At 36.5% G+C, this 16489-nt stretch overlaps 1 protein-coding gene across 8 annotated transcripts in view; it reads left to right on the top strand.

The window, feature by feature from the left end:
• LOC117407088 (protocadherin Fat 3-like) overlaps positions 1–8185 on the top strand; it is a 178173-nt gene extending 169988 nt beyond the window's left edge. For 3 of the 8 annotated variants that reach the window (XM_059028490.1, XM_059028484.1, XM_059028485.1), the window contains 3 exons: positions 2286–2345; positions 4119–4154; positions 4879–8185. In XM_059028490.1, the coding sequence (XP_058884473.1) occupies positions 2286–2345; positions 4119–4154; positions 4879–5492 (710 nt within the window). In that variant the 3' untranslated portion in view covers positions 5493–8185. The remainder of the gene's footprint in view (positions 1–2285; positions 2346–4118; positions 4155–4878) is intronic. The other 5 variants (XM_059028492.1, XM_059028491.1, XM_059028486.1 and 2 more) reach the window with 4 other exon arrangements.
• The last annotated feature ends 8304 nt before the right edge of the window (positions 8186–16489 follow it).

Genomic DNA, 16489 nt, shown 5'->3' with positions numbered 1-16489 from the left:
AGAGAAAGTGTGGCGAATCACACCCTTAAAACCTATTGTGCCCCAGAAATGTTAGAACATAAGAACATAAGAAAGTTTACAAACGAGAGGAGGCCATTCAGCCCATCTTGCTCGTTTGGTTGTTAGTAGCTTATTGATCCCAGAATCTCATCAAGCAGCTTCTTGAAGGATCCCAGGGTGTCAGCTTCAACAACATTACTGGGGAGTTGGTTCCAGACCCTCACAATTCTCTGTGTAAAAAAGTGCCTCCTATTTTCTGTTCTGAATGCCCCTTTATCTAATCTCCATTTATGACCCCTGGTCCTTTTTTCTTTTTTCAAGTCAAAGAAGTCCCCCGGGTTGACATTGTCTATACCTTTTAGGATTTTGTATGTTTGAATCAGATCGCCGCGTAGTCTTCTTTGTTCAAGACTGAATAGATTCAATTCTTTTAGCCTGTCTGCATACGACATGCCTTTTAAACCCGGGATAATTCTGGTTGCTCTTCTTTGCACTCTTTCTAGAGCAGCAATATCCTTTTTGTAACGAGGTGACCAGAACTGAACACAATATTCTAGGTGAGGTCTTACTAATGCATTGTAGAGTTTTAACATTACTTCCCTTGATTTAAATTCAACACTTCTCACAATATATCCGAGCATCTTGTTAGCCTTTTTTATAGCTTCCCCACATTGTCTAGATGAAGACATTTCTGAGTCAACATAAACTCCTAGGTCTTTTTCATAGTTCCCTTCTTCAATTTCACTATCTCCCATATGATATTTATAATGCACATTTTTATTGCCCGCATGCAATACTTTACACTTTTCTCTATTAAATTTCATTTGCCATGTGTCTGCCCAATTTTGAATGCTGTCTAGATCATTTTGAATGACCTTTGCTGCTTCAACAGTGTCTGCCACTCCTCCTATTTTTGTGTCGTCTGCAAATTTAACGAGTTTGCTTACTATATCAGAGTCTAAATCATTAATGTAGATTAGGAATAGCAGAGGACCTAATACTGATCCCTGTGGTACACCACTGGTTACCTCACTCCATTTCGAGGTTTCTCCTCTAATCAGTACTTTCTGTTTTCTACCTGTTAACCACTCCCTAATCCATGTGCATGCATTTCCTTGAATCCCTACTGCGTTCAGTTTGAGAATTAATCTTTTATGCGGGACTTTGTCAAAAGCTTTCTGTTGGCGACCTGTTGCAATATACAAAGTGTGTATTGTTGGTGGAATTCGATATTCGTGCCAAAAATCTTTGTGTTTTTATTTTCATACATGAAAAACGCACCATAAAAGGCTAGCATATATATATATATATATATATATATATATATATGACTTTACAGTAAATTTCAATAACAATGCGCTCAAATCTGGTACTTATTGAAGTACTTGAAATTAATGTAATACCAAAACTTAGTCAAAACAGGTTGCAGGTAAGATAAAAATCACATTTTAAAAAGGTGTATATCCAAGGTGTCTCATTCTCAGGGGTAAATGTACTAAGATGGGCCAGTCGCAGCACAAACATACCTCAATTTGCATTTTCGTTGTGACAATTTGCAACAAGAGAAAATATGTTAATAAAGAGAGCCGCAATATACTTGCAACCACAAGTTTGGAACCACTGTGACAGCAGCAACACTTTAGTACATCTGCCCCTCAGTGTTTTTCAAAATTCTGAAATAGAACCACTTTGAAATGAAAATGATAAATTACACATCACAAAAACTTTAAAGTTAACATTAAATGTGAATAACTAACTGTGTAGAGTAAAGCCTTAAAAATGTGCAATCTCCCGTACCATCTTGTAGAGAAACATATTAACTGACTTAGAAAATATGTTCAAACATATCACAGTTCTCTTTTTTTGTTCTCATTACCTCAACTATCCAGTAATAGGTGAACTATGTAAACAAGGTTCCTCCAGTGATAGGCATGTATTAAACAACAATTTAAGTACTGGCAATACTGGGAATTATTGTTTAGTGTTTTATAACGTATAACTTTTGTGGGTTTATGTATATGTTCCTGGTTTTCTTACATTTGTGTAGATCACATACATATATAGTGTATTTATTGAATGAAAGAATCAATGTAAAAAAGGTGGTGTTCTTAAGGAACGAAACACTTTCACAAAAAAAGTTTGTGGTTACAGTACTCAAGTAACTGAAAAGTACTAGGATACTCAAAAGTCCTGACTTGAGTAGTTTACTAACATTGGATAATGCTTATTTTCAAACTGTTTAAAAAAAAAGTTTGCTAAACCTCATGCCCTCCTTTCCCCACAAGCTTCCATAGTGACTGTCATACGACTCGTCAACGATGCAGTTGACACAATTGAAAATGAAGGTATTCCACTTAACTCTCTTCACTTTTTTTTTCCTAGTTCAGCCGCTGCTGTTCGGCATTGCGAGTCAGGCGGGGGGGTGGGGGGGTTAGTGTCAATTAAACCATACAGCTCTGCTTTGTGACTCTTGTTATTTTTCTTTATTCTGTGACTATACTTCACACACCATACTTCACAGGTATAATGCATGCATTTAGGAGTTATTGAATGTCACCTCCAGGCTTTTTTGTTATTGTACAGGTGTATTTGGAGCAGACCCGGGGTCAATTCTGATTGCTTGGTGAAATTCCAATTCCAATGCTATTTTGTTCAATTGCAATTCCAGTTACAATTAAAAAGTCATTACAATTATAAATACAAGTACACTTAAATGTAACATAAATAGCTACACACATTAACATGTTTACTGTGTTTATGCTACCAAGTAGTAATCACAGGCACGCATACAGAAACACTCTAGACAACGTTTTTCCAAACAAATGGGATCACTAAAAGTGGTTGAAAATACAAGAATGTTCACCCGATGTAAAACACAACATGGAACTATGAATGATTAAGTTTGGAAAGGTGTGTAATTGAACTGTAATTGATCATTTATATGGCAATTACAAATATAATTGCTCAGGTGTGCCAAGGTTCCAACTACAAGTACAGTTACATTGTAATTGCAATTATTTACAAATTACACAAATTACAATTGCAAATTTCACCCCAGGTCTGATTTGGAGTGTGTCCCCCAATATGTGGACGTCTGGTAGAATAGCACTAGGAGAACCGGGAGTCACAAAGCGGCATTGTGTTTATTTATTTTATTTTTGGATGCATCTAATAGTTGGGGTTCTGCTTCAGTGTGCAGCTGAAAAGAACAAGGCTAGGTCCATTTCACACAGATAAAAAAAGAATGTTAACAATTCTAAAGCTTTTTTAAATATCATGTTCACTAATTAAAGCTTATTCGTGCCAGCATGTTACATTTCCTCATTATTTAAACCAGAACCTGCTTTTTATATATAGTTAACAGTAAAACAAGAAAAATAATAAGCAGCACATCATGCTAGTAATGATAAAGCAAGAGATTCCCCTCGTGAAACAGTAAAGTAATTCACTAGTGCCTTCTTTAAAACCTCTGGGTGAACAGTAATATATTTCTCAGTGTTGCTTTTATATTGAAGCCTGACATAAAGGTCACCACTGAATCAAGAGCTCTGCTATATATACTTATATATACTTCATATAAATATATATATATATATGAAGTAACTTGCCAACGTGTACCACAAAGCAATGAAACCTGGAAGGTGGAGGCTGCAGGTGGTTGAAGATTTTACCATCATGATCATGCCCAGATGCCCATAACTTGAACTGCATGTAAAATGGCGCAAAAGTAACAGTGTCAGATGGTTTCTAAATAACATTATGGGGGGGGGGGGGGGGGGGGTGCTTTGAAAGACAGTGAAGCAAAGAAATCCTATACCATCCCTGTCACGTGAAACCTGACCTTGAGAGATTTCTTTTTCAACTCTGTAGCACTATTGTCCTATATATTAACAGGCCTCAGAATAATGGCAGCTATGAAAATGGCAAATAGTCCTGAATGTAAAGGTTAATTGTGAATTACAAAGGTCACATGTGCCTTGTTCCATTGGTGGCCTTTCTGTCCAGGCATCATGTAACTGGGGTGGGCTTTTTACAGCAAATGTTAGGGGTGTTGTTGGTTATGTCTTTCACTTTACTGGGAACATTAAACACTGGTTTATTTGTTCTCCACCTGGCAGTGTCTGAAATGGATCAAGGGCAGAGCTACAACAGAGGTGACTCGTCCAGTATCATTGTGTCTTGTTTTTTATATTTATTTATTTTTTTACTGTTTGAGTTTTTTTAACCCAACATTGCACGGTTGTTGTGCTAGCCATGTACATGAAAATGCCAGTTTCAAATATCCACATTAACTTTGTCCTTTTTTCCTTTTGTCTTTGCCTGCTAACTTTGTTATTGCACTATGCTGTAAGTTTGACAACACTGATGTGGAAGAGCCTTGTTGACAGGCCTGGCTGTTTTTGAAGTGCCTCTCCTGTAACCTAACTACTGTGCAACAAGTTCTTTAATTGTGTTTTATTGTGCTTCTGTCTTCAGCATGTCTTTTTGGTTTTGAGTCTCTGTTGCCTCTGTTGTGTTATGTGAACTAAGCCTAAACTGCTCTTGTCTGTAAGTGCGTTCAAAACGTGGATCAGAAATGATTACAGGATATTATATTGTTTTAGGTTTATTATATCTTGTGTGGTATGCTGTGAAATGTGTTCTGAATTGAGCATGCTGGTTGACCATTGCATGATCTGTAGCAACACAATTGTGAAGTGTGTGTATGTATATATATATATATATATATATATATATATATATATATATATATATATATATATATATATATATGTGTGTGGGTGTTGCATTCGGCATTTCTGAGAAAAAAATAATTGGAATAATACTAATAATCAAACACTGAACCGTTTTTCATACCTGTCTGTCTCCTTGCTGCAGCTTATCACTGGGACACTTCAGATTGGATGCCAAGCACTCGACTGCCTAATATTGAGGAGGTGCCCAATTACGAAGCTGGAGATGGTTCCTCAGTAAATCTCGGTAGCACCAGGGAACTGGAGACTGACTACTACCTTGGCGGCTATGATATTGACAGCGACTTCCCTCCTCCACAAGATGAGGAATTTCTGAGGCAAGACCAGCTCCCACCGCCCCTCCCAGAGGAATACCAGGACCACTATGACACCCTCCCACCACCACAACCGGTTTCTGTGGACAGCACCCTGAGCACCAACAGCTGCCAGCGGCCTCACTTCCATCCCAGCCAGTACCTCCCGCCCCATCAGTTCCCAGGAGAGATGGAGGCCTTAGGGGCTCAAGGAGGGGAAGAGTTTAGCAGTTTCCCAATAGGCTCCAGTCAGGACCTGGAGACCGAGAACCTGGACAACGTTTCCATGCGCCTGTCCACCAATGCTTCTTCCTCAGACCTTTCCGCCAGCTGTGGCTTAGACGACTCAGAAGCAGCCATAAGCGACTTTGAAAGTGCGAACGAGCTCAATTTTGACAGTATCCACATCCCATTCATGGAAACCCAACAGCAGACAGAAGTGTAATATCAGTAGTGATGATAAACCTAACATGAAATACTTTTATTTGGAGGCATTGAAAATATATAATAGCAAAAGGAGCCAGGAGCACCTGTAAACATTTCCATGGTACTGAGTCACTGCCTGGTGATGTCAGCCATATGATGATCGCTTTATAAAGCAGTGCACACAATGAAAAAAAAACCCTTTGTTAAAAAATGTTACTGTTTCTTAAAAAACTAAAAGATTGTTTGCCATTTTACATACATTTGCATTAATATAATGGATCTGTTACAGAAACTGTAGACTAAGGGATATTATGACAATCAGGTTATACTAATAAAATAAGTACAGTCTTAACACATACGTGAACGTGCATTGTCAGCTCATGTTTAGTGACTAGTATAGTATGTTTTAACATTTGTTTAGTCAGTTGCTGAAAATGGAAAAGCAGATCTATGAAAAATAAGAAATATGAATATTTAAAATGAACCTGTAAGGCCCGGTACACACTGTCCGATGCGATCGTCGAATCTCATGGGTATCGATCAGCTGATCCTGTAAAATTGCATACCGGGCTTAAAAATTATTCATTCTGTGTCTTACAGAATGTGTGTTGGATAATTAAACTGCAAGTATAGCTCGGCACACAATTGAAACCCTTTGAAGATTAGCTGTAACATGTACATTATTTACAGTATTTAACCTTGTAATTTGAGGTTACTGCGATCCTCCTACCTCTGTACAATTTATGACACAAGAGCTTCATGAACTGGTTACTCGGGCTGGCTGTGGAAAGCTTAACCCAAATAACTGAATTGGAAAGCAAATGGTTTGTGCAGCTCTACAGCTCACTAGTGTACAGTCTTTTCTCACCAACACCTTTATAAAGTATGTGTGATTTAAAGAAGTTTTAAACTGATACAGTGTTTTGAAAGAGCATAGAACCTTTTTTTTTTTTTTGGTGTTTAACCGTGTCCTACCGACGCATTGAAAAGAAGAATACTGAAGAAAAAAAGAAACTGCCAAATATTATAAATAGTATCCAACCATGCACTTAATGATAGTTCTGTAGCTAAAAGGCACCACTACACATGCAGTGGATCTGCCACCTAGACATCAGATCAACCCTTTCATCTATAGTGTGGCTATATGTTAACAGCCTTTTATCCAAAAGGTCTTAGCCCATGTTTATAAATAATGTTAAAGGGTTAAATGCAATTCCCATAAAGAACACAGGACCATTTTCCGCGTTAGTGGTCTTTGGTGTAACTGAAAACAATGCTATAAAAAACAACTCAAACTAGAGATTCAGTGTAATATGCCTAATAAAGTAGGTCAGCATTTGGAATTTTATTTTTGAAGTTCTGATGCATATTTCTTTTGTGGGATTATGTGATTTTGATTTATGTGAACTATTTGCACTAACTGAAAAATTCCATTTGCATCTCATTTCTGTAAGCTTGGCACATAGCTAACCCATATTTTATGAACAAGCATTTCTCTGGTAACAGGCCCTTCATTAAAATGGTACGTTTGTTTCACTGCTAAGTTATTGATATTAGACTAATGGCAAGCACATGCTATTTGTGGTGATAGGTCTTTTCTAATACATACCTGCCAATACTATAGTGTAATGTTGTCTCCACTTAGGTCTCTCTTTGTATTAGTGCTGCACTATTGAGATGTACCTGTGCTGGCCCTGTGGGCACAAAGTGAAGAAACTAAACTAAATGTTACAAACATTACATTTTTAGATTTTTTTTTTGTCGGTCCTGAAATGTGTCATCATAATACATATGCTGCCAGTGAGTTAAATAAAAACACTCTCAACAGCTGATTATAAAGATTAATAATTGATCAGGTTTCCTTTATTAATGACCTTGCAGTTACTTTCAAAACTAGTCATAAAGATTCAAAATGTGTCCTTAACTGTGCCAATGTTATCAAAGCCATTGAAACTGTAATTTAATTAAAAACATTGCAGTCAGGTCATGTAGCCTCTTTATCAACTGCATTTTATTTCATGAACTGAATCCAAGTAAATTATTATTTTAAAAAAGCCTGTTTTTGTTGCATTTTAATAAATGTTTCTCCAACTGTAACAACAATAAATAATTAGTTGCATTTTCTTAGAATCATGGTCTTGTAATATAATATGCCTGATGTTAGCAGGCCGTTTTGTAAAGGATGTAAGATTGTGTTCAAAATGTTTGTATAAAGTGTATATAGCTAGGTTGTCGAAGATGCAGGTTTTTGTAGATATTTGATGCCAATTATGCTGCCTTTTTAATTATATTGATGTTAAATGTGAATGTCGGCAGAAAAGAGGCAGTTTGAAATTAAAGACAATTTAACCATTTTTAAAATGTTCTTTTGATAAAAACTAGAAAAATCACCTTTTATGATTTTTCTTAAATTTTCTTCTTAATTAACCATTGTTTTTCAAATTGTCAAAAACATTTTGACTTCTTTAACAAACCTGTTGTGGATTTTGCACAATGTTGTATGCACACTGTTCTAAATCATTTGGCAAGTATGGCTGTTCTCAACTTGTACTTTTCACTTCCAAGAATTCCAAGAGTCTCTTTCCCCGAAGTTTTGGCAGTATTAAAATGTGTAGTTAATTACAGCAATTGAGTGTACAAATTGATTTCTTTTTTAACTGCTGTTTTGTTTTCTAAGTCAGTGTACAAAAAATAAAGATAACTGATCAACAAGCTCATTGCATGCCTTGTTTGTTTGTTTATATTAAAAGCAGCAAATAATTTGGAGATACAGGCTTTATATGTGTAATATAAACCCCTTGCAGTCATGTGACTTTTTCACTTTAACTGAACCCACTTTTCAACACATATTGCCGAAGTAAACTGCTGCATTCTGTGATCCTCTTGTTCAAGTGTGATTGTGGATATTGTTCAATAAAACAAACCATTTTGTATACCCATTTATTTTACCTTCAGTGGCCCTTGGATATCTGAGACTCTTTGAAATGCAAAATTCATATTTGCTTCGCGATGTGAAAGAAGGGATGGTCTATTTTTGTTCACAAAATGCAAATATCTAATGGTATATCTATGATATGTCTGAAAACAACCATGTCTGTCTTAAAAGCTTAGGCTTAAGTTCACCTATATAATGAATCTATGCACATAGCAGGAAATAAATAAACATATTTCACATATTAATATATCAATGCATTTGAAAGGTATTTTATTTGTTTCTGGTAAACTAAAGTGGAATAGGAATTGAGGACCATATCAAATAAGGAGTCTAAAAAAAAAAAAGTGAAGCACTGGCCATTGTTGTTTCATAGTTCTATGAATGTTGGTCTGTAAAGAGATATTTACTTGTCCTAGTAAAGTTTTTAGAAAATTGCCCTAAACTTAGCTGTAAACTTGTCAATTCAATTTTCTATCTTGCATGAGATTTAATACCACGGTCACAGCTTCCAGTGTTGCATTAGCCCCCCCCCCCCCCCCATGTGGAATCAGCAACATGCCATTCAAATTCATGTTAAATGAGCCAGTGTCGATCTCCTGTGTAACTTTAAATATCCCTAGTAATTCCAACTGTCTTGTCACTGACTCAAAATCAATACTAACATATTACAAGAGTAATGAGGCAGCTATAACTACTTTATTAACAAGCGAATCCTGCATGCATATACTTGACAATGTCCCAGCTATGCTTTGCTGTGCTTCTAAAAATATTATACCACAGGACACTGTTATAAAGCAGCTAAAACATGTTGGTTTTTTTTTTTTTTAATAATTATATTAACAAGAACACATGTCATTAATGGGCATACACAAGAATGTTGTGCATATGACAGGTATCCTAAAACCCTTATCATAAATACATTCTTCACCTTAAAACTTGGTCGCTCTTCAGCTACAGCCGCAGCACTGCATAGTGATGATAGATCGAACAGACACAATGGGGCATTTTACAAAAGTGGAAAGCACAGCTTTTCTGATTACAGGAAGGCATTATGGAGAAAGCATTTCGCATCAACAAAAAGAGCTGCAGTAGGCAGTAATGCGGTGGATTCAACATCAACAACAATAATGATTGACTTGAAAGCTTTGAACAATGGTACACCAGTGGGAAGAGTCTATCAGTGGGGACGGGGGATAAAATGTGAAAAATCTTCATGTGAAGAACACCTGTGACATATAATTGAGTTCACATCTACAGCAACTGTTCCATTCTCCCTTGTTTACCAAACTCCAGTGCTCATCAAAGTTTTCTTGCCACAAGCAATATGTATATTTCTCAAGTATGTAAGTATGTGTATTTCTCATAAAGTTAAAGATATGATGATTTTGCTCTTTTTTATTCCACAATGTACAATACATTTATACATTTTAAATTGAGATGTATCAAAAAGCAGACAATAAGAGCGCAGAGTGCTAGATGGGTAATGACTTTAGTTCGTCCACTGCTGCATTAGTATTGCATATTACATCACCCTGGAGTTCTGGGGACTCTTGCCATAATCTTTCCTGGGGTGGTATTGTGAAAGTTAAGACATTTATGAGTTTGACAAAGAAAAATGTGACCCCAGCCACTGCTTTGGTTATTAATAGTAAATCTCATTGAAAAAGACATTGACAGAGCCAATGTGCCTGTGGTCACTAAATGAGCGTGTTATCTGTCAGATTAAAAGAACAGCACTGTTAATCTAAGAGTTATACCAGTTAAAATATGACAGAAGGTCATGAGAGTGTGCTAAAGACAGCCATTGAAGTAGTACTGAAATAGATTTCAGGGTGAATGGATGAATTAAGAAATTATCTACTGCTAATCAATGGCATTTACTCTCAGAAACCAGTGTTCTTATCCAGTCTTTATGAAATTCAAGATGAATAATTTTACAGCATACAAAAGGTCACACAAAAAAGGTCAAATCAGTTTTTAATGCCTTCAGTTGACAACTTATTGAGAAAAAAAGTATCCATGCAAAATACATTCGTTTCTGTGATTATTATTATTATTATTATTATTATTATTATTATTATTATTATTATTATTATTGTAATACATACAGTATAATGTTGTTTTATGTTTTCAGTGACTTGGCCTGTTCTGTGGCCTGTTAACTGACTGATAATCTTGAAAAAGAAGCTAACAGCTCGTAACAGTTTGTAGCAGGGTCGCAGCAAGAAAGAGACTCAGAGACTTACGAAGCTGCAATGTAAAGCGCAAACACAGACTTTAATAAGCAAAATAACTTAAAAACAGGAACAAAGGAACAGGCGCAAGGGCCAAAATAAATGGTTAAACAAAGCACTAATATATGGCTGGCTGGGCATTCGCCTTCACAGACCCAAGCGCAACCAAAAGGGCGCGAGTGCCAAAACTAAATGTTCACGGCTGGGCATTCACCTTCACTACTCACAGATATCAACAACACAGTGTAACTCACCAACTCACCAACTCCCAACTTCCCATATTTGGGAAGAAAAAGCCCAATTTTTCTTCCCAAATGTGTTCCCTCACAGCAGAAACCCCACCACTGTTCAAGAGAACTAAAATCCCATGCTCCGATCCCACTGGAAACCCATTGCTTCTTTACACCCAGGAGCTCAACATCTGATGTCGGTGAGCTACTGGCCCCTAGAGTGCAAAGGTGCAGGCCCTGAAGGTATCTGCTTGAGCTCACCTGGCCTATAGGGCTGCTGTAACACCCCTGTGTGGTGACTGATGATTTTGCCTTCCTAACACAATCTACTTGGGTGTCACTTGTTTTGAGTTTAAAATGCATGTAGGCTACAGTTGTGGCAGACAAATGCATTCGAGTTTAATCAAAGCAAAGAGGTTTTTTGTTTACAGTTATGGGCATTTACTGCCCTGAAATGCTGTATCTTGATTCACTGAGACAGTTTTCCAGGCTTATAAAATGAAATCTGATATTGAGCTGTAACTTACACTAGGGGGCCTCCATACGCTAACATTCAATTCTACTTCACACTGACACTGTACGGAGAGATTGTGTTTTATATTGATAAGAAACATTTGTTTCTTTGTAGATGAAGGTATGCATTGTTCAAATTTGAATACATTTGAATACATTTAGAAAAGTATATCATCCAATGCTTGGAAGGTGCCAGAATATAACATTAGCAATTATTTATGTGTAAAATGTACAACTTTAGCTATGCTACTATGAATAAGTAGATACTGTAATTTACTAGTGAGGCAATTAATACAATTAAATAGTTTTTCCTTTGCTGACAACTTTTTTGTTCTCTTTCAGATTTGTGTACCTGCACAGGCCTCCAGATTATGCTAAAGATAAATGAGCCCATTCTCAAAAAAACTACACAGTACCAATATTAGGTACTATACTATCTTGATATGTCTTGTCAGTTTGCTTTATAAAACTATACATTTCTTAACCAATTTGTTGTAACCTGACCCATTCTTCATTATATAAAACATACATTTAAAAAAAATCCATACAGTATTATGTATGGGTAAAGCCCAGTCAATTCCAGTTATCCTGAAATTAATGTATCTTATCGTAGCTGTCCACCTGTAATGTCCCTTAAATAATACCAGGTAGGACTCTCTAAATACCCCTGCAAATATGATAATTTGATTAACAGGAAAACATTTGCAACTGTCACATAAAAGTCAAGCAGACTTGGATAACGGAGGTAATTCCCATATTTATTTCAACCTTCAGTCTTCAGTTAGAAGGGATTTCCTTCCACAAACAACAGTTGGGTGTTTTCAGAGTTACAGCCCATGCTAGACATCTTTGAGAATGTGGAACAGGTCAGCTGTGTATTTGTATTTGTATACTGGAAGAGTTACTTGTACTAGCAAGTGCTGAGTGTCTTCCAGTGAACCTAAGATACTGTACAGTATGTAACCATCAAATTGGAAAAGGCTGGGAACACCTGCTCTCTTGAATTGAGATCTATGGACTGTATGGGCCATGACCGGTGTGTGAGTTCTGCTTCACACACCACTCACCATCAAAATTAGCACATTGAATGGCCTTCTTGAAAGCAACTCATCCATCAGGGTGGCAAATTACGGGACCAAACGAAATACAGTGGTCAGTTATACATGGGCATTGACTCTAGCAAGTGGTTAATAAATGGTATATAGTAAAGATATGTATCTATACTGCCTTGTTCTCTGAGTACTGTTCTGCAGTAGTCATTAATGTACCGGATGTGATGCATCAGAAAGCTGGACACTCTTGCCTCTCGCTAATACAATTCCAGCTACCTCTTCCAGTGGTGGTTATCTGCTACAGTAGCTAACAGCTCATGACTACTGTATTCTCATCATGTGGTGAAGATGCTTTGGAATAATCCAGATTAGATTGAACCAGCACATGGGGCTTTTCCTACTCTAATAGATAAGAGTTGTCCTATCTGAGCATTTTCTGGTATAATCGCTCCAAACCTTGCTTTGAGTGCTGGCATTACATTATCACTGATTACTAAGAGTGATGTAATTAACCAAAGCTTTGTTCTTAAACTGGTTAGCTTTGTAAATGTTTTAATGCACAGGGCACAGCTATAATTTTTCTTCACAGATGTTTTCTTGTTCCTCTGGGGATAGTGACAGTACTTCTATCTCGTCTTATTGATTAAGGGCTGGTTCCATTTAGGCCTACAATAAAAGATGTAAAACGAGGATGTTCAGAGAATAATGATGGTTTTACTATTCTGCGTGGTGCTGTAGTATGCAAGATGAATGCTTATTACTTTTGGAAATTGTAATTCAAGCTAGCAATAAAGAGGTAGCACTGGGGTACTAGAAATAAATTAGTAAAGTTTAAGCATAAGAATTTAAAACTGATACCACTTTGCAGAACAATGCTTTAAAAAATTGAAAACCACTTACACTGGGGTTGAAATCTGTTTTTTTAATTTAGTATGTCTAATTATTTTTTCCCCTGATTTTCTCCTAATTTGGAATGCCCAATTTCTTTTTCCCCTCACCGCAGCAGTTCCCCACATGACTCAGCGAGCTACTGAGCTGTGGAGGACAAAGACCAGCAGGTGTCTGCTCTGAGCTCAGTAATGCCTGGTCAGCAGGGTTTGCTGTAGAGTGATGAGGAGAAACAGTCCCTGATGGTTTTACCTCCCTAACCCACGTGAGCACCAGATCCAATGCGATGCTCCCTTTGGAGTCTCCAGCAAAGACTGCCATACTTGCCTCATTTTTATTTTAATTGTACAATCTTGTGTCTGTAATAATAATAATAATAATAATAATAATAATAATAATAATAATAATAATAATAATATATGGAACTAGCACCAAATATTAAATTTCCAGCACCAGTCTCAAAAATTAGTATGGGTAAAGGGTTATCCACAGTTACTTTATTTTTTAATCTGTCAGATTAGATTCTTTGGACTTTTTCACATGTTCGTCAATGGACTAAGTGTAAAAGAAAAAGTTAATTTTGCCATTGCCGATCATGCAAACTCCAACATATTCAGTAGCAAAACACCTCATCTGGTTGTGTTCAGAACTAGTTGACAGGTTTCGAGAGACTGACTGTCAACGGATTTGCTTGTCTAAAGCAATGCTCTGCTTCAAGTACTAATGCAAGCAGTTGTACAAAAATCACTGTATAATATGCGTTCAGAAATTTCTGTTCGAGCCACAGAAAAACATATTTGTAGCGTTATAGGGTTTACAACAAAACACATTGCTTGTTACAGTGTTGTAGATATTCCTGCAATATGTTTTTCAGTATAATTGCAATTGTTTTGATATTTATATCACATGGCCTTTGTCATTAGTTTCGAACAGGCTTAGAAGATGAATTAAATTATGCTTATGATTCTGTTGAAAAAGCTATCGAAAGGAATACATACAACACGACAGGCAGGTAAGTAATATGTGTGGTTGTAAACCCAACAATATAACATAACACCAACAGTATGGAAATTAATTAATTGCATGGTAACAATCCATGTATTATTCTCCATGCTTAATGATGAAATTAGTGAGCAATGAAAGCAAATAACAAGGAACATTTAAGGGATTCATTTAACAGTGTCTTGTAATACTTAACATATTAAGTTAATGAATAATGCAATATGTTGTGGTTTGAACACTTTTGGAATCCAATAGCACACACTGTAAAACCAAAAAGCAAAGCTATAGCCTAATTAATTTGCACAAAACATGACATGGAAGGTAAATGTAGGAGGTAGTGCAGTCTTCAACACTTCATTTCTGTTTCTGGCAACTATGGCGACAGTATCAAGCATGGATGGAATTTTCAGGATGAATCTATTTCATGTCTGGTTGTGTTCTACAGAAAATAGGATTATGATGTATAAGTAGAAATGTGTATGGAAAAAAGTCACCTAACTAATCATGGCATTTGTATCTAGATACGTGGGTTTGAAAACTGTGTGTTGGTTATAATATTGACTATTGAATAGTTAATGATCTCTTGCAATTGAACAATTCTGGGGCACGTCCTTATATATTGTGGTAGTGTGACCGAGTTCGAACGAGTGTGACCGAGTGCAGGGTGCAGATTACCTAAATATCAGACTCAGGAGACAGTAATTGCAGTTCACAATGATGATGTTTTTATTTCTTTTTCAGAACTCAAAAAAAAATTTATATCTTCTTATGAAAGTCCTAACTAAGCTGTTGACAAATGTTTCCCTAACTAAATGTCAGGACGGCTAATCCATTTACCTAATGGTTTTACTTTGTCCGATGTTTAACAATTCCTCTTTCTGTACCGTTCTTTTCTCTTTCGAACTCTCCTCTGCTCCCCCACCGTTCTCCTACACACCCTCCCAGACTGAGGGCAAAGGAGAGTTTTTATGCACCCATTAATTGACACCTAAGAAAATCATATTATCCCAATTTGTAAGTGAAGTATTGCCTAATCCCAAAGGCTGCTGGGAAATGTAGTTTAAGATGTTAAATGGAAGCTACAAAAACAGTCAAAGCTTGGATAAGTATAGGCAGACTAAAATATTGTGACACACATGAAAAAGGGCATCACAAATCAGAAATTAAATTGTCTTTGGCACTTTTGAACCAAGCGATCTCCTTGAAATGCTTTGTATTTAAGTTTAGTTTGTTAAATTGAAACATTAGTGCTGGGCAGCAACATCCCATTTTTAAATTGAGAATGTGATTACATAAAAATATGAGTTGAACTATGTATGCTCAACCCACTCTAAAAGAATATAAGGTTTAAAACAACATTCAATGAATTAGTAGTGGAGGGTACTTCTTAGCATTTTTGAAGAAAAAAAAAGTTTTGAAAAAAATAAAAACAACTTGCATGTAAAAAGGTCAGTCTCTGGTCAGTCATGTCAGTTTAGTTTTTTCTCAAGTAAAGTGGAATCATACTGAGACCTACTGCATCATATTCAGCCCTACTGCCCACCTGCTCAATCTTTTTATGTATTTCTGTTTTTTCCCCTTTAGATTAAATCATGAGATCACATTTAGTTATATGAACTCACCAGACTATAATAAAAAAAATCATCCTTACCAAATAAAATGTATTGTTTTCACATAATAAAAAAATGACGTCCTCAAATCTTTATAAGCAAATTCATTTCTTATTGTTTATTAACCTTTTCTAACAGAATCAGTGTGAATTTAAACAGAGTGCTAAGAATGCTAACCTTTCTCTTGTGAGTCTGTAGGCATACTGAAAGCATCATTTCCATTTCCCCCTCCTAAAATGTACTACAATTAGTTGTACATCTTGGATATATGAAGATAACAGCACACCCTCATGTCCAAGTTCTCTACCATTCACACCTTCTAAAACCTGTGATGTCAGCAGCTTTCCACTAATGAAGTTTCAAGCCAAGGTTCAGGAGGCGGGACGGCCCCTACACGTTACGTCATCTAATTGTAACCTATATTAATATCCATGTAACTCCCCCCTCTCTGGAGTTTGATTCATTTGCATTGGCTCTTCATCATGGACTTTTCACTGTCGGCCGAGCAGCACTGTCCTCCGCTTCGGTCTCTGGAATGGGATCATCTCTCTG

Source organism: Acipenser ruthenus, chromosome 8 (genome assembly GCF_902713425.1).
Source record: "Acipenser ruthenus chromosome 8, fAciRut3.2 maternal haplotype, whole genome shotgun sequence".
Classification (NCBI taxonomy): Eukaryota; Metazoa; Chordata; class Actinopteri; order Acipenseriformes; family Acipenseridae; genus Acipenser; species Acipenser ruthenus.
The sequence above is the reverse complement of the archived record's forward strand: the minus strand, read 5'-3'. Positions and strand labels throughout refer to the sequence as shown.